Source organism: Podarcis vaucheri (assembly GCF_965113315.1).
Source record: "Podarcis vaucheri genome assembly, chromosome: 15".
NCBI lineage: Eukaryota > Metazoa > Chordata > Lepidosauria > Squamata > Lacertidae > Podarcis > Podarcis vaucheri.
In genome coordinates, this window is record NC_138753.1 from 3,662,041 (window position 1) to 3,679,798 (window position 17,758).

Consider the following 17,758-nt stretch of genomic DNA (forward strand, 5'->3'; position numbering starts at 1 on the left):
TGTCAGTCACATGACTTGCTGCCACAGAAGGCAGGAATGGCCATCCGTTTTGCCCCGTATAAACATTTTTGTTATGGCACTCCTTGTCTGAAGGCTGAAAATTAAGTCTTAGTTGCCAATTATATTCATTCTAGATGCTTTTGTTTCCTGATTTTCCCGTGTAATTGCAGCTGATATTCTTCTGACCTTAATTTTTTCTTCTTCCCACACCCTCTTTTTTTGCGTCCAGTGCATCTGCAAATTGCGAAGATATGGACTCCCCACAGTCCCTCCAAGATGACATGACTGAATATACCCCAAATGCAGACAGCTATTGGTAAGTGAACACATGTGATGCATTTCTGCACAGGGGCTTTCTATAGATTCAGTGCTGACACGGGTTAGATTTACTGAGATCTTCCTCTCCTTCCCACCAGTGTGGTCTAAAAACCAAAGCCACCAGGCTAGATATCGATTTGGATGTGCCTTTAGGAATGATTGCAGATCAAATAATTTTTGTAGATGTTCTTAAACATTTTTAGATGCTTTTAACTGTTCTCAAGTGCTTTGTATTTATATTTATCTTGCTTTTAATTGTGTTGTTTCACCACTTTGGTGTTTGCTGCCCTGGGCAACTCTGGAAGGGCAAGATGGAAATAAAATCACCACCTCCATCAAAAACAAAATGCATAGCAAACAACTTCAAAGAGAACAGGAACAAGATGAGGTCTATCACTTAACCCTGGTTCACATCCTAAACCCAGGTTCTTGCTGAAACTTGCTCAGCTATGTCCTTAACGTTATATACATATAAGCTGGACAAATAGGAAGTGGTTTTAAACTTAACCAAGCTACAAGCAAAGCCCTTTACGCAAACATAGCGTGCATCTGAGTGTCTAGAGCATCTTGCACAAATTATCTTATCAGCGCTACAAGGTGGAACAGTATTATTATCTCACGTTGCAAATACAGGGCAGGCTTACCATAAGAGAGTTTGCAGCTGAAGAGATATTTGAACTTCCCAGCTGAGCTGCAACCATTTCTCTGCTTCCATGCCAACATTCTTCTGCTTTTAATCCAGCACTAATTCATCTCAAAGCGCTCGGCAAAACAACCGTCGGAAAAAGTTGAAGAAGTATCTGTTTCGGGCAGTGTCAGAGGGCAATATAGAAGAACTCCAGCACCTCCTTGCCGAAGCGAAGGATCGGTCCCATGCCTGCAGAAACCTGACAGTCCAAGGTATTCAGAAATTAAATTAAAATTATACCCAGCTCTTCTTCCCAAAGGAGCCCAGAGTGCCAAACATATCTATAATAAGATGGAATTAAAATGTCTAAAAACAGTTTTGAAAAACAAGCTTCTAAAAAGAGTTAAAGGCTTCTAAAAACCAAGACATACTCTCACAGCGAATAATTTCTGGGTTGCTAGGAATAGTGTCTTTTGGCTATCAAATGGCTGGTGGCAGGGATGGCTCTAAAAGTGGATTAGACAAATTCATGGAGAAGTCTGTCAATGGCTACTGGTTATGCTGTGCTTCTATGGTCAGAGGCAGTAATGCTTCTGAATACCAGTTTCTGGAAAACCACAGGAGGGGAGAGTGCCCTCATGCTTGAACCCTGCTTGTGAGTTTCCTCACAGGCATCCAGGTGGCCACATTGAGAACAGGATGTTGGACTAGGCGGGCCATTGGCTTGATCCTGCTTTCGTTCTTCTGTTTTAGATTCTCCCTAAAAGATAATAAGGGAGGAGACAGACACACCTCACTAGGAAGGGAGTTCCACAAATGGGGAGCCACCACCGGGAAGGCCCTGTCAAGGGTCACTGCCAACTGGGCACCCCCACCCAGTGGTGGTAGTTTAAAGGATGGTAGACTTCGCTCATACATTAGGGGAAACGTCTTAATGGCAAGAGCAGTTAATTAATAGAACCAGTTACCTAGAGAAGCAGTGCACTTTCCCTTGCTAGGGCTCTTGAAACCGAAGATGGGTAGCCATCTAGTGGAAATCCTTCGGATTTCCTGAACTGAGCAGGAAACCTACAATGGCCTCCCTCCAATGCTAGGATTTTATGTAAGCACTTGCTTTAATTACTACTACTACTATTATTATTATTATTTTGCCAGACTATCTGATGAAAAAAATGACCTCTTCTGACACAGGCAAGACCTGCCTAATGAAAGCCTTGCTAAACATCAACGAGAACACAAAGGAAATTGTGAAAATACTTCTCTCGTTTGCAGAAGAAAACCTGATCTTAGAAAGGCTCATCAATGCTGCCTACACAGAAGAGGCCTACAGAGGTACAGTATTTGTGCTTTGCGTTCAAACCTGAAAGAATATTGTGATGAGTACCATAGCACTTATTCCCCTGTGACGTACTTGCTCCCCTCATCACACCATGACTTTGGACTATAACATACAATGCAACTGAATGTTGGAAGATTCAGGGCGGACCACAGAATTGGCTCCTGGAAGAGACAGTGATGTCCACCAACCTGGGGGACTTTAAAAGAGGATTAGACAAGTTCATGGAGGATAGGGCTAGCAATAGCCCTACACTAGCCAGGATGGCTATGTCCTGCCTACACCGTTGGAGACAGTATTGCCTCTGAATATCAGCTCTAAATCGGGACGCGAGTGGCGCTGTGGGTTAAACCACAGAGCCTAGGACTTGTTGATCAGAAGGTCGGCGGTTCGAATCCCCGTGACGGGGTGAGCTCCCGTTGCTTGGTCCCAGCTCCTGCCAACCTAGCAGTTCATAAGCACGTCAAAGTGCAAGTAGATAAATAGGTACCACTTTGGCGGGAAGGTAAACGGCATTTCCGTGCGCTGCTCTGCTGGCCACATGACCTGGAAGCTGTACGCCGGCTCCCTTGGCCAATAAAGTGAGATGAGCACCGCAACCCGAGTCGGCCACGACTGGACCTAATGGTCAGGGGTCCCTTTACCTTTATCAGCTCTAAATCTCCCCTAAGTGGGGACACCCTAATTTCAAGCTCTCCACAGGCATCTAGTTGGACACTGTGAAAACAGGATGCTGGGGTAGATTGGGTTTCTGATGTTTACCAGCCAACACTTCTGGATCCTTATGTTCTAATGCATACTGTTAAGTGATGGGAGGAGGGAACGGATCAGGTTTATAAATACTCAAAAAGATGTTTCCAATCTGCAAAGCAAGTGCAAATGCCATTTTAGCAAGACTAAATATCAGTGGGTAGGATGCTAGGGTGACAAATTATGGAACTGCAGAATGAGATTCACAGAATTGTAAGTTGGAAGGGGCCCAAAGGATCCTCTAGTCCAGGGGTAGTCAACCTTTTTATACCTACTGCCCACTAATGCATCTTTCTTGGTGGTAAAATTTCCTTACCGCCCACCAGTGCTCGATGGGAGGAGGATTCAGCTTGTGATGTGAAACCCCCTACCGCCCACCTAGAATCCTGAAAGGCTCACTAGTGGGCGGTAGGGATCAGGTTGACAACCCCTGATCTAGTCCAAGCTCCTCCAATGCCCACAGCTACCCCTGGGTGGGCTTGAACCACCAACCTTCTGGTTTGCAACCAGACACCCTGGCCCATTGCACTACCTGAGGTACATGTGTTTCTTTGTTCTGCAGGACAGACAGCTTTAAACATTGCCATTGAGAGACGGCAGTATGACATTACTCAGACCCTGATCGAGAAAGGAGCGGATGTGAACGCCCATGCACAAGGCATCTTCTTCAATCCTAAACACAAGCACGAAGGTTTTTATTTTGGTAAGCAAATGCAGGAGGCCAGCTGCTGCAATGATGCCATGGGAACAGGGGTGGATGAATCTGTTTTCGCTTTCTCTCAATTTACCAGTTTCCCAATCTTTAGTTCGTTTCTCGACATTTCTCCTAAATAATTGCAAATTTTGAAAAGTCCTCGGGAAAATTCATCCTCACCTTTAGTGCAAATTTCTCCTAAGATACACAAACTAGTATGCAGTTTTGCCTGGTATCCACATGTTTTGATGTTTGCATCAGGAGGACCCCCCCCCCATGTCCTCTTCCCCACATACAGATGGAGAAATTTGCTTCAGCTTGCAGCCAAATGCATACCTCGCCCACCAGCACTTTTTGAAGCAACATGTGAGTTGAAGCACACCTATCCTTTGAAATTTGCAATTCTCTGAATTTTGCAATGCAGATTTCCAACCAAACAATGTATACAAGAGCTCACATATCTTAGGGGGAAGTGTGTGTAAAAATGCAATTATTAGTAAAAACAACATAAAAACTCTGCATGAAATTGCTTGTATAAATGTGTATGTCAGGCAAAAGGCGACACACAAAAGTGTGTATAGTAGGAGAAATTTGCACCGAAAGGCTACTAAATTCTCAAAATGGCTTTATAAAATATGAATAAATCACAATCTGGTGTGGAAATGTGAAACATTGGAAAAATGAGAGACTGAGAACTGCCCCTCTGAAACTGACAGATCTGTACATCCCTAATACCATTAAATTAAAAATATAAAGAGCAACAAACAACTACAATGGTGCATTATTTCCTCAGGAGAGACACCCCTGGCGTTAGCTGCCTGCACAAACCAGCCAGACATTGTCGAGCTATTAATGAACAACAGCAAGACGGACATCACTTCCCAAGATTCGAGGGGGAACAATATACTCCATGCCTTGGTGACAGTCGCAGAAGACTTTAAGACGCAAAATGACTTTGTGAGGAAGATGTACGACGCCATCCTCTTGAAAAGCAGAAACCGGGATTTGGAGACGATGAAGAATAAGGACGGTTTGACGCCTCTACAGCTAGCCGCGAAAACTGGGAAGCTGGAGGTAAGCCTGACTTGGGAAGCAAAGGAGGAAAAAGGAGACCCTGGCAGGTGGTATCTTATGAAATGCTAGAAATACGTGGATGTTTTTTGGGTAGACCAGGAAAACCTGTGGTCCTCCAGATGGTTTTGGATTCCATTAGTCCCTGCAGGCATGGCCAGTGGTCAGGAATGATGGAGTCCAGCAACATCTGGAGGTCCAGTGGTCAGGAACCTCAGGCACAGGGACCAAATGTGGCCCACTGTCTGGCCCTCGTAACCCTTTCCAGGCCACACCATTACCAGCGCTGCTCCATGCCCTCCATGAATGCTTTTGTCTGGCTGGAACATGTCCCTAAACTGCAATAAAGTCTCTTGCTTGCTTGCAAACAGGATGAGGAGATATGTGGTGTGTGTTTTCTGGTGTGTGTGTGTCTTGTATGACTGGAAAGTAGTGCATCTATTTTGTTGCCTCTCGTTCCTGCCTTCTACTGGCATGCGGCCCTCAGAAGGTTGCCTGCAACACAATGTGGCCGTCAGGCTGCTGTAGATTCTGCAGCCATTTTGGACTTCACTGGGTAGGAGCAACAGGAAGAGAGCCAAGTTTAGTTTTCATTTGGTTGCAACAACAGAGGGAGGTGGTACAGCAATATGCTAGTTATGCAATGTCTGTGGGAGCTTAGCAGCCACTGCCAGACTTAATGAATGCGGTAACAGCACAGTATGCAAGATTAGATCTGAGCCAGATCTCCTAACTTAGTCCCATCAGTTGTTCCCCAGCAAATGGTAGACTGCCTCTGAATGTGGAGGTATCACATAGCCATCTGGACGAATGGTTGATTATGATTTATTTTTTATTAGTCAGTGGGAGACTTTTAACTTGCTCACATATCTCCGTTTTGGTCCATTAGATTCTGAAATACATTCTCAGCAGAGAAATCAGAGACAAGCCAAACAGAAGCCTTTCCAGGAAATTTACTGACTGGGCTTACGGACCTGTGCAATCTTCCCTGTACGACTTGACAGAACTGGACACCACCTCAGAGAATTCCTTGCTGGATATTATTGTCTACAATACAAATATTGGGGTAAGTTTGTGCACCCTTAAAAAAAAGTGTTGCTTTAGGAATCCTACATACCAACAGTGAGTTCAATTTTCCAAGCGTCAATCTAGATTTAGCCCAAACAGCAGCATCTATGCAAAAGAGGATGGTAACATCAGACATGGGGCAGGGAGGAGCTCCAAGCTTTGCAGAAAAACACTTTTTTTTGGGGGGGGGAATCCTGCAAGGGAGGGAGAAACTCAAAATTAACCCAACAACAACTGGACGTGCCCATTTGCCATGGAATCCTGAGCATCTGCTAGGGCTGTGACTGTGGCAGGGGCAATGGATAGTGGATGGAATGGAGTACCCCAGAATGGACACTGCTGACTGGCTGGCTGGATTCTTGCAAAGTGGTGTGTGTGTGTGTGTGTTTGGTATTACATGGAACAATACAATTAAAACAAATCTCTGACACACACACACACACACACACACACACACACACACACCACTTCTAACTAGAGCTCACACTTGCTTTTACTATGTCTGGAAAAGTTCTACATAAATAAAAAAAATCAGCCTTTCCTATTCATTCACCAACATAGGTTGTTTCTAGAACACATCAGCATTAGCCATCCTCAGAGTAGACCCATTGGAATTGATGGACATGACTAATTTAGGTCGCTTAATTTTAATGGGACTGGTCTGAGTGGTCCTTAGCTGGATACAGCCCACAGCATTAACCCACCATCATATATCACATTGTTAAAATTAAGCCAGTCCTTAAGGCCTGCAGACACCTGGGTTCAAATCTTCACCCAGCACACCGCTTGACCTTGGGCCAGTCACAGTCTTTCAGCTTAATCTGCCTCACAAATCAGGTGTGAGCTCAAAAAGATGGGGAAGCAGGAAACATGTATGGCATCTTTGAGCTCCTAGGGAGGAAAAACAACATAAAAGGAAGGAATAGCTATAATAAAATAGGCTCCCCATTAGTTAATCAACTAAGGCATCAGTTGATTAATCTACCCATTGAACGCTTTCAGTTCTCCTGCTCCAGGCAAGGCTCTGCTGGGATTAACTGCTTGTATAACCGCAGGCTTGACATCTTCCACCATCTGTTTCCATGCACCAAAGAGCTCATTATTTTATTCTCTATCTGGTCACGATGACCCCCTGGGGGGACTGACTCCTCTTGTCTTCTGCAGAATCGCCACGAAATGTTGGCGTTGGAACCTCTGCATTCCTTGTTGCGCATGAAGTGGAAAAGGTTTGCCAGACACGTGTTCTTTGTCTCCTGCTGTTTATACTTCGTCTACAATGTGTTGCTGACGTTGATCTCGTACTACAGGCCTCAAGCAGAAATGGTAAGATGACCCTTCCTCCAAAAAAAAATGCCCCACTGTTTCTCCCATTTTGCTTTGTAAAATACGTAGCTGTTAAATATGCAGTGATGGCCACCAACTTAGGTGGCTTTAAAAGAGGGTTAGATAAACTCGTAGAGCAGAAAGCTATGTATCAATGGCTACTAGCCACAATGGCAACCTTCCACCTCCATTGCTAGAGGCAGTAAATGCCTCTGAATGCATCACAAGTGGGGAGAGTTGTTCTTGTGGGCTTTGGGGCAACTGGTTGGCCACTGTGAGAGCAGGATGCTGGAGTGGATTGGGCTCCCTTTGGCCTGTTCTAGGAGCCAGACTAGAACATGTTTTGCTGATCGCCAAAGAATTGATGCTTTTGAATTCTGGTGCTGGAGGAGACTCTTGAGAGTCCCATGGACTGCAAGAAGATCAAACCTCTCCATTCTTAAGGAAATCAGCCCTGAATGCTCACTCGAAGGACAGATCCTGAAGCTGAGGCTCCAAGACTTTGGCCACCTCATGAGAAGAGAAGACTCCCTGGAAAAGGCCCTGATGTTGGGAAAGATTGAGGACACAAGGAGAAGGGGACGACGGAGGACGAGATGGTGGGACAGTGTACCGTTTACGCCTGCTTCCGGCAACTTCTGCAGCCAAGCTGGTGCCCAAAGTCTTGCTCCGCTTTCCTTTGGGCCACATCAGTGAGGCTGGGAGTGGGGTCTTATTCTGTGGACAGCCCAGGACCTCCACACACACTGCCCAGGCTTGTGCCTTGGGAAGGTCGCTTTGGTGCTGCTAACACAGCAGTTTGACTTCACTCCCAGAGGTGTACTTCATTGTCTCTTGAGACAGACAGATGCCAACAACATAAATAAAGGGGATTAAGATGCGCTTACTTCATCATTGTAAGGGGGAGTCATGTATGCTTTCCTTTCCATTAAGTGTTACTCCAGCACTCTGAAGCCTCCCCAGATGCCCACACTTCCTGGTCTGAAAAGGCGCCATGACCACTTTCCCTATCCTAACTTCATTACATCATATGCACCGCAACTTCTTGGGAATTTGAAAATTAGGATGTTAAATAATGGATATAGATTCAGTCCTGGGATCATCCTGAATTTTTGTCTTGCCTCTGTCTTGTTTTCAGGCTCCACCATATCCTCTGAGTTTGACTGATGACCTCAGCTGGCTCCAGCTGACAGGACAAGTGACAGTGATGCTGGGGGCCATATTTATAGCAATTAAAGAGGTGAGATTCAATTGTTGTTGTTGTTTGCTATTTAATGTAAAATCAAAAGTACAAACAAATCAATCAAAATGATGAGACATCGGAGCAGTACAGAGATTGTATTTTCCATATATATATAAAAATAAAAGCAGCAAAACACACCATGATAGCCAAATTGTGTGGTTTGGGGGAAGAGTTTTGTACATCTGGATCTGACACTTCAGAAATTAAATCCAGTGTTAAAATATTCCAGGTCCTCTTTATCCTTAGAATTGCATAATTTGTGAGTTATTTTCTCTGCAATAGTCAGAGTTCACATTCTTGTACCACAAGAGCTCTATGTCCTGTAGTGTCTTCAATTTCTGGGCCAAATATGTTGTTATGAGACTTTCAGTGCTCTCTCATTCAGTCCAACCCAAGACATTTTGCTGTCTGAGGCACAGCTCAAAGGGCACACTTCCTCCTTTGGGACCAACACTTTAAAAAGTCTTACTGCCCCATTCAGGCTGTGATCCTTAGTTAGGTTGTAGTGCAGCTACATGGCCTACCATTGTCTTTGTAAGCTGCTGTGTGTTTGTGTCAGTTTTATAGATACATCCTAAAAGTAAAATGAATGGTTATGGGAGGAGAGACCTGGGTCCTCCAGATGTTGCTAGGCTACAACTCTCATTGCTTCTGGCTGCTCCTTATGCCTGTAACTGATGCATTGGTCCATCCCTAGTCACTGCTTTGTGTGTATGTGTGTTTTGTTAATCTACTCCTGGCTATTTCTACCTGCAGAGCGTAGCTATCTTCCTGCTCAGGCCTTCAGATCTCCAATCAATCCTATCTGACGCTTGGTTCCATTTCGCATTGTAAGTCATGCATAAGAATGCAAACGATTACAGCTCTGAAATAACATCCAGTCTTTCTCCGCTAAGTGGCTCATGGGCAATGCCTCTCTTTAACTCTGCCCTTAGCTCTTTTCTAATCTCTCTGCCAGCTCTTGATGTGATTTAGACATATAAATGTATATGCCATTTAAGGTCAAATGTGTTCCTGGTGCCAGGGTGGCTTTTAAGATACAAGCATCTTAAAAGGCTGTGCTGTAATTATGAATGGGAAAGAAATTCGATTGTTTGCCTTGAAAGGCTGTCCTACCTAATTCATGCTTTCTGATACAATATGCAAACTGAAGCACAGCCCGCCCTCTGAAATCCTCACTCCTCCAGATTTCCCAATGCAGTTCTTCAGCAAAGGATTGTGTGCAAAAATGCAAATACTAGGAAAAAACAGGCAGAAAAAAGCATGTGCTGGAGAAAATAACTTACAAATACACATTATATGGGGGGAATTGCATGCAAAAATGCATCTATTTCAGGAAATTTGCACTAAAATGCAGGTGGATTTCCATGTGGACTTTACAAAATAATAATCACAATGTAGAAATGCAGAGAATTAATTTTAGAATGGAAACTGAAATTGACAAATGCCCCCCCCCTTAGTAGTTGTAACATACCCACGTTAAGAAAGTCTCTACCTGATTCTTAATTGTCCAGTTTTCCTCACAGATGCAACTTTCCCCCTGTTGTGTCTTGACAGTTTTATACAAGCAGTCTTGGTTGTCTTCTCTGTCTGCTTGTACTTCTTCTCCTACAAAGAACACCTTGCGTGCCTCGTCTTGGCCATGTCCTTAGGGTGGGCCAACATGCTGTATTTCACCCGGGGTCTGCAGTCCATGGGAATCTATAGTGTGATGATCCAGCAGGCAAGTACTGTTGGTCTTTAAGGTGCTACTGGAAGGAATTTTTTATCCTTACTGTTACTTTTTGTAATAAGGAACTTGGCCATAACCTTGGCTCTTCTAATACCCATTTTTCCTTCTTTTGAAACAAAGCAGCCTGTCTTTGAGGGAAGTGCCAGAGCAGCTCCTGCTCTGCATGCAGGAGTTCAGTCCCTAGCATCTCGAGGCAGGATGGGGAAAGATTCCCTGCCTGAAACCATGGAGAGCCACATTTGATAACACAGAGATAGATAGATGATGGCTATGCTCTGCCTCTGTTGGGCTTGCTGATCAGAAAGTCGGCAGTTTGAATCCGTGCCATGGGTTGAGCTCCCGTTGCTCTGTCCCAGCTCCTGCCAACCTAGCAATTCGAAAGCATACTAACACAAGCAGATAAATAGGTGCCACAGTGGTGGGAAGGCAAATGGTGTTTCTGTGTGCTCTGGCAGTCATCACGGTGCCCCGTTGTGCCAGAAGCGGTTTAGTCATGCTGGCCACAGGACCTGGAAAGCTGTCTGCGGACAAACATTGGCCTCCTTGGCCTGAAGCGAGATGAGCGCCACACACCATAGTTGCCTTTGACTGGACTTAACCGTCCAGGGGTCCTTTACCTGCAATTGGAAGGAGGCGGGAGAGCTCTTGTGCCCACGTCCTGCTTGCTGGTTTCCCACAGGCATTCTCTGGGTGGCCACTGTGAGAACAGGATGATGGACTAGTTGGGCAGGCTCTTCTTATATTCTTATGGAGCAATGGTCTGATTCAGCATAAGGATCTCTGAAGCACATCTTAATGCAGAATAATTGAGAGAGACAGTTTTGTCTTCACAATGTATCAGCATCCAGTAAAAGTGCTTTTGGGGTCAGCTTTCCAAATGCATATAGACTGAACACACTGATGCTGATAACTTGGACTACTGAAAGAGGTAGAGCGGTAACATGGAGAATTTTGAGGTTCTAATTAACATGCCATTGTGTTTTCCTTTTCCTTTTATAGGTCATCTTGCATGACGTGATAAAGTTTCTAGTGGTGTACATTGTATTTTTGCTTGGATTTGGTGTAGGTAAGCAGAATTTGATGGTTACTATAGGAGGGTGGCAGTATCTTAAAAACATTTTGCATAGCTGGAATGGTGAGCTATCTAATCTTTGCTGGACTAAGCCTGCAGAACTCATGGCCCGCCTAGGTAAACACAGCCCTGCTCTGCCCGACAAACTGTTCGGTGGAATGTGTAAGCTTGCATCCTCTTACACCAATCCAAATTGGACCAGTATATGATTTGGATCTTCCACATGGCAGTTCATGCGGCTAAGTTTTGTGTCATTTCCACAGAAAATCATCCTAACACTCTGCCCCATATTATTTCTCCATTGAACCCAGATGTACCAATTCTGCAGAAAATGCAGCAAGTAAAAAAACCCCAAAAATTACCCTGTGGAAATGGTAGATTCAAATTAAATGGGGGGAGGAGGGTTATAGGATGGGATTTTAATGGGGACAACATTGTGTGGATGGTGAACAAAACTTCTGTGGATGAGCAGCATCATGTCTCCAATAGACTGCAATGTGGAAGCTTCCCCCCAACATTTTCTTCTGAATATGGGGTAAGATAAATGCAAGGATTGTGGAGTCTTTGGGGAGCTTGTCAACCATTCTTGACCCTGTTAAGAACTCCTTGTAAACTTCCAGAAAAGTGCACAGGAACACAGAAGACAATCTATAAATATACAATATTAAAGGTGCCCTTCTCTCTTTCTCTCTCAAACACAGCCCTTGCTGCCTTGATAGACGATTGTCCTGAAAACAGTAAGTGCAGTAACTTCAGCACTTTAGGGAATGTCGAGATCGAACTCTTCAAACTCACTTTAGGCCTCGGTGACCTGGAGATCCATGAGGATGCAAAATACCCCATTCTGTTTCTGCTGCTCCGCATCTCCTTCGTCATCTTGACCTTTGTTCTCCTCCTTAACATGTTGATCGCATTGATGGGGGAGACGGTGGAAGATATATCTAAGGAGAGCGAACATATCTGGAGGCTTCAGGTTGGTTTTCCCATTACCACTGGGGGGGATGGACATATCCTTCCAGCCAAAATCTAAACCATGCCTGTAAACAGAATGTCAGCTGACAGCGCCAATCAGCTGATCGGCACAGCTAGTTACTCCCCTCGCCTTAGCATGGGTGATCTCAGTGGGGCTTGTTGTCAGTCCCCGCCTAGCTAATTAGTGGGTTCTGTTTGCAAAGGAACAATCAAGTGTTCACTTCAAGCTCCAAATCCTTTTTGCAGTCATGTATGATATCTGGTGTGGGGAATGCAGACATTGTTTGGAGAAAACAGGCCAAAACAGGCCCATGCTGGGCCTAATGTGGGTTCCTGTACCTGCTGTAGACCAAGAGTGAGCACACCTTCTGTTTGTGGGATCTCTTTTTCTTTATTCTTTTTGACTAGAAGTATGAAATCCACCCACCAATAAGCATTCTTAAGTTTTTGTCTTTTTGTTTTTACATTATCTGGTAACATTTTTCTTGTTACCACCAGAGGGCAAGAACTATTGTGGAAACAGAAAAGATCCTGCCAAAATTCCTGAGGAGAAAATTCCAGCTTGGAGAATGGTGCAAAGTGGCAGAGAATGATACCAGGTTATGTTTAAGGTAAATCAGATGTTCAGAAATGGATGAAGCTGCTCTGTTTTGATAACTCTATTAGAGAGAGAAATGAACAAGCTCTACATAGCATGTTTAAGGGATCTGATAGTTTCCAAGCTGCTCTTTTAACTGTGCGGCCACTGCATCAAGGCTTCTAGTCATGGTGGCTATGTTATACCTTCCCATAAGGAAAAATCAAATACGTCCATCTCTACAAACTGAATTCCAATCTTGTATAAAAAGTGAAACTATGCTCTGAACCAGTGGTGGCCAATCTGTGGCACTTCAGATGTTGTTGGACTCCAACTCCCAGCAGTCAGCATCGCCAATGGTTAGGGATGATGGAAGTTGTAGTCTAGCAGCATACGGAGGCCCACAGGTTAGCTGCCCCTGCTCAAAACATGACATTACTTTTTCATATACTGATTAAGTGTGCATCGATTAAATGAATACTGAGCCCTGATTAAAAATCTGAAAACATGAAGTGTTTCTGTCATGGTGTAAAAGATGAATCATTATAATGTGTGGATCCTCTAACTAGGATTAATGAAGTCAAATGGACTGAATGGAAAACACATGTTGCATTCATCAATGAAGACCCAGGTCCAACAGGTAAGAGTCATTTATAATTTTGGGGGTAATATTTTTTTAAAAAAAGCTTTGTGGCCTTTTTGTCCTGTGTGTCCACACACACTCTAGGGGAAGGAACCTCAGGACCAGGGGCTGACTGAAATGTGGCCCTCTAAATCTCTCCATCTGGCCCTTGGGGCTCTCCCAGCCCACACTCCTCACTGAGTCTTGTGTTCTTGATGTGTGATAATGTCTTACTTGCCTGCACGGGGGATGGAGAGATGTATGGGCGTACGTGTTAAACCTCTGACATTTGCACAACTGGAGTGTAGCCTCCCATCCAAGGAAAAGAGTCACATTTGTTGATCCACCTAGTTCCACCCACCACTGGCATGTAGTTAATTTCACTGCACACAGGTGGTATAGTGACAATAAAGGTTTATTAGTTCTTAGTAGTGGTTCACTAAGTGGGGTGGGGCTGCTGTTGCTTACTAGGAGAGGCCAGGTGGTTGGCTCCAGTCCTACTGGGCCAGGTTACAAGGCCTTTAACAAATTGGGTCCAGGATACCTCAAAGGCCACCCAATCACATATATATGTGTCCTGATCACGTAGGTCTTCGAGGGGTGGGGTGGGGAGTCACAGTTGTCCCCCAGCGCCCGGATGCACAGATTGTATCCACCAGGAGCCATGGTTTCAGATTGTGGGCCAATGTTACAGAACTTCCTTCCAGCTGAGGTCAGACAGGCCCACTCCCTGTTAAACGCCCAGGGCCAACTGAAGATTTTTTCATTCTGGTAGGCATGTTCAGTGATTTTATAGTTTTAACTGAGTTAATATTCCTTGTGTTGTATTTTTGCAAACTACTTAGAGACTATTGTAGTTAAATGGTATATAAATTGTTTAAATAAGTAATAAATAGTGCAAATGCTCTGGTGCAGCAAATCCAGTGCTCCTAACTAGTATGTTTGCATGACATCAGCCTCCTTGCCCATCCCCTATTGGTAAGCAACAGCAACCTATCAGACAGGAAGCTAGCACAGAAGCTCCACCCTACCCAGTGCACTGCTTCTGGTGTAGACAATGCCAACCAAGATATGCCAATGATCTCTGACTAAGAATATAGCAGCTTCCCAAGCCCACTGTACACACAGAAGATGGATCACAGCCTCAGTGAATAAATGGGGCATGTGCTGTTGTACTTACATACACAATTTTATTTACGAAAGCTTTTTAAATGAATGTACTGGTGAGGTGGGGAAACAATTTTGACTATTTTTCTTTAGATTACAGCAGAATGCATGACGCATCAAGGAGTAATAGCAAGACCACCCTGAATACGTATGAAGAAATTTATGATTTGCCAGAAACATCTGTGTAACGAGAGAACACAAGAAGAGCCTACTGCATCAGGCCAGTGGCCCATCCCAAGTCCAGCATCCTGTTCTCAGAGTCGCCAATCAGATGCCCCAATAGGAACCCCATAGAGCTGTACATTGGACTATATATGACTATCTAGACTCCTAGCATAATCACAGGGGTGTGGGCAGGAAAGACATCTGCTGTTATTGCTGCTACTCCTCACACAGCCCAGCTTTCACTTTCAGAGGCTGGCTGAACTGGTTTCTTGTGGAAATGATAGGCAGTAAAGCAAAGTCACGGAAGGGGAAATATGGGCAACGACATGGAAAAGAAAGAGCAACTGGTCCAAATGGTACAGTGAAATAAGATTTTGAGATAGCCCACTTGTGTGAAGGTCCATCTGCATAAGTTCAAGGAATGATTCTTTGGTTGGGCCTCTGCACTCCAAATGGTAATATATTCCATGGACTGAAAACATTTAAATATTGGGTTAGGATGCCACAAATGTTGCTTCTGTGCTTTGACCAACCACGTAGCTGGAAACAGAGTGCCTTTTCACAACTGCTGGCCCTCCAGCTCCAAAACCAACAACTAACTTTTCACAACTCTGCTTTGAAAGTGTGCCAAATGAAACCTCAGGTCTATAAATATTTTAAAGATAGCTCTTTGTCAAAAGGTTCTCTTAAAGCTTGGCAATATGTGATACAGAATCTCTCTTTTGCCTTTTTGAAGGGTGCTGTTTGTTTGTTTGTTTGTTTGTTTGTTTGTTTGTTATTAGATCCTTGAGATCCACCAACTAGAGCCAGGTGCAAAAGACATATGCTTAAAAGAATACTGAAGCTAGAAGTTTTTTTAGGTCAGCAGAATGGAACAAAGTTATGCATGAAAACCCACTCTTGGTTACCTCTATGCTCTCTTCATTTCAGCAGTATAAACTAAGGGCGGTGCAGGGAGTCATTTTGTTGCTGCTATTGTTGCTGGGAGCTGGAAATCCTTGCCAATCTACTGCAAATGGCCCTGAGATGTACTAGTAGATCGCTATCTACCTTCTTCCATCCACCTCTCTACTAGGAAACAATGAAGAAATTATGACACACAAAATGCATTTCAGATTTGAAGTGAAACCACAGTATGAAATCTTCAGCACTAACCATTCTGAGAGTGGTTATTCTCTCAGACCCTTCCTGTGCTCGCCTGGGTACCTGCTTGCCCGGGTGCCAGAAGACAGTACTGCGGAGGGAATGGATGGGAGGAGCCACCTCACCTCCTGACTTTAATAGGAGATTCAAAAAGGTGGCCAATCTTATCCTGCGAAAGGAAGATGAGCACCCATATCCAAAGGGAATATTTTATATGTGTTTATGGTGTATATGTACAGTATTTATATCTAGTCATTCCTGCAGAATGTGCCTTAATCCTCATGGATAATTACTGAAGAGTGTTCTTGTTTTTATGTTGTGAAATTATGAATGATGGTTTGTATGCTAACTAGATGTGTATGCACACATACACAGAGACACTGGTGCAGCAATAGCCCAGCATATTTTTCCGAAGACTGTTCTAAAGGTGTGTCTTTATGGATGTTGTACCCTTTTGCTTCCCAATCAGCACTTTAGAGCCAAATGGCCATTTGAGATAAGTCTTCCAAAGAACAAAAAAAGAGGGAAAAGATAGAAATTATAATATGGTACCATTGTTATGCTGAATGTTATGACCTTTATTTAAATATTTGTTGTTATTCAATGTTTTTAAGAAAAAGATATTTATTGTGAATAAGAGAAATAAAAAGGATACTTTTATAAACATTTGATTCTCATGTTTTGTTTAGTTGTTCCACAAATCACATTAGCACCAATAAATAGCAATCAAAGAACAATGGGAGCACATTATATAGAGCTTATAACCCACCTATTCTTAGCAGCCAGAAGCCTCATAGCTAGACACTGGAGAGAACTGTCAGGAGTAAACATGGACCAATACACTGAAACTGACACTGGAACAAATAGAAGAGGGTGCCTTCACCCCAGTATGGCTCCCCTTTATCACATACACAGCCCAACAAGGCAGCAACAAGAATCCACTGACAGCATACAAATCAATCTGGCATACCTGACCCAACAAGCCCTCCCCTCCCAAATGCAAATGCTAAGCACAGAAGGTACCATGGAACCAGTTCATTGTGCCCTTGGGCCCCCATTTTTATTTCTCACAATGCTCCAAACTGTCCACAGCTAATTCTGCTGCTTGATGTTACCACCACTGCCAGGTAAGCCTGCCATGGGCCCATTAAGATAGAAGGGGGCGTGTTCAGGCCTGAAACCATCCCTGCATAGATAGACCCCTGTTCCACTTTATTAACCCCAAACTTTATAAAACAATTTTTAAAAAACAGAATGTTGGACTTACTGGTATAAGTACCTTTTCTGCAATGGATAAAGGGGATAGTCGGTTGAGTTGTCCCTCAAGAGCACAAGTATCCCCTCCTCCACAGGAGAAAAATATTGCAATAATTTATTTATATATCCCCAGGGCTACCACTCTGATAAAAATCTAAACACACACATATATGCGGAGGAGATCATCCTCATGACCCAAATGTTTTGGCTCATAAGTCCACTCTCACTGGAAACCTTTCCCCAACTCCAGTTCCAGATTAATCTCCCTAAATAATATTCAGATATGACTCTATTAAGAATGCTACTCTGAAGCCACCAAGCCCATTTCTCCGTGCTTCTCTGCTGTTTAATGTTAATGTAGTATCCAGTGTCTCTCTGATAAGGTACATTTTGCTACTAACTGTGGCAGGCAGGATTTCAAGAGGTGAATCTTGTAGGTTAAACCAGCCTCATATAACTAGTATGCAAGCTTAGCCTAAGCCACTTCCCCTCAGCTTAGAAAACCAAGCCTTTTATTCTATATAGTCTGCATGTGAATTTGGTGTGTGACGAGCTCTGAGCTGCTCCTTCCAGCCACATGGCTTTAACCAGCCTATTTTGTTTCAGACAAGAATGAAGTC

At 43.9% G+C, this 17,758-nt stretch overlaps 1 protein-coding gene across 8 annotated transcripts in view; it reads left to right on the forward strand.

The window, feature by feature from the left end:
• TRPV3 (transient receptor potential cation channel subfamily V member 3) overlaps positions 1 to 16,547 on the forward strand; it is a 34,960-nt gene extending 18,413 nt beyond the window's left edge. For 7 of the 8 annotated variants that reach the window (XM_082201735.1, XM_082201734.1, XM_082201736.1 and 4 more), the window contains 15 exons: positions 230 to 316; positions 1,061 to 1,218; positions 2,102 to 2,278; positions 3,595 to 3,735; positions 4,520 to 4,800; positions 5,687 to 5,863; positions 7,030 to 7,188; positions 8,327 to 8,428; positions 9,188 to 9,261; positions 9,989 to 10,154; positions 11,163 to 11,229; positions 11,937 to 12,208; positions 12,706 to 12,818; positions 13,354 to 13,424; positions 14,667 to 16,547. In XM_082201735.1, coding sequence (XP_082057861.1) covers positions 230 to 316; positions 1,061 to 1,218; positions 2,102 to 2,278; positions 3,595 to 3,735; positions 4,520 to 4,800; positions 5,687 to 5,863; positions 7,030 to 7,188; positions 8,327 to 8,428; positions 9,188 to 9,261; positions 9,989 to 10,154; positions 11,163 to 11,229; positions 11,937 to 12,208; positions 12,706 to 12,818; positions 13,354 to 13,424; positions 14,667 to 14,761 — 2,140 coding nt within the window. In that variant the 3' untranslated portion in view covers positions 14,762 to 16,547. The remainder of the gene's footprint in view (positions 1 to 229; positions 317 to 1,060; positions 1,219 to 2,101; positions 2,279 to 3,594; positions 3,736 to 4,519; positions 4,801 to 5,686; positions 5,864 to 7,029; positions 7,189 to 8,326; positions 8,429 to 9,187; positions 9,262 to 9,988; positions 10,155 to 11,162; positions 11,230 to 11,936; positions 12,209 to 12,705; positions 12,819 to 13,353; positions 13,425 to 14,666) is intronic. The other variant, XM_082201739.1, reaches the window with a different exon arrangement.
• The last annotated feature ends 1,211 nt before the right edge of the window (positions 16,548 to 17,758 follow it).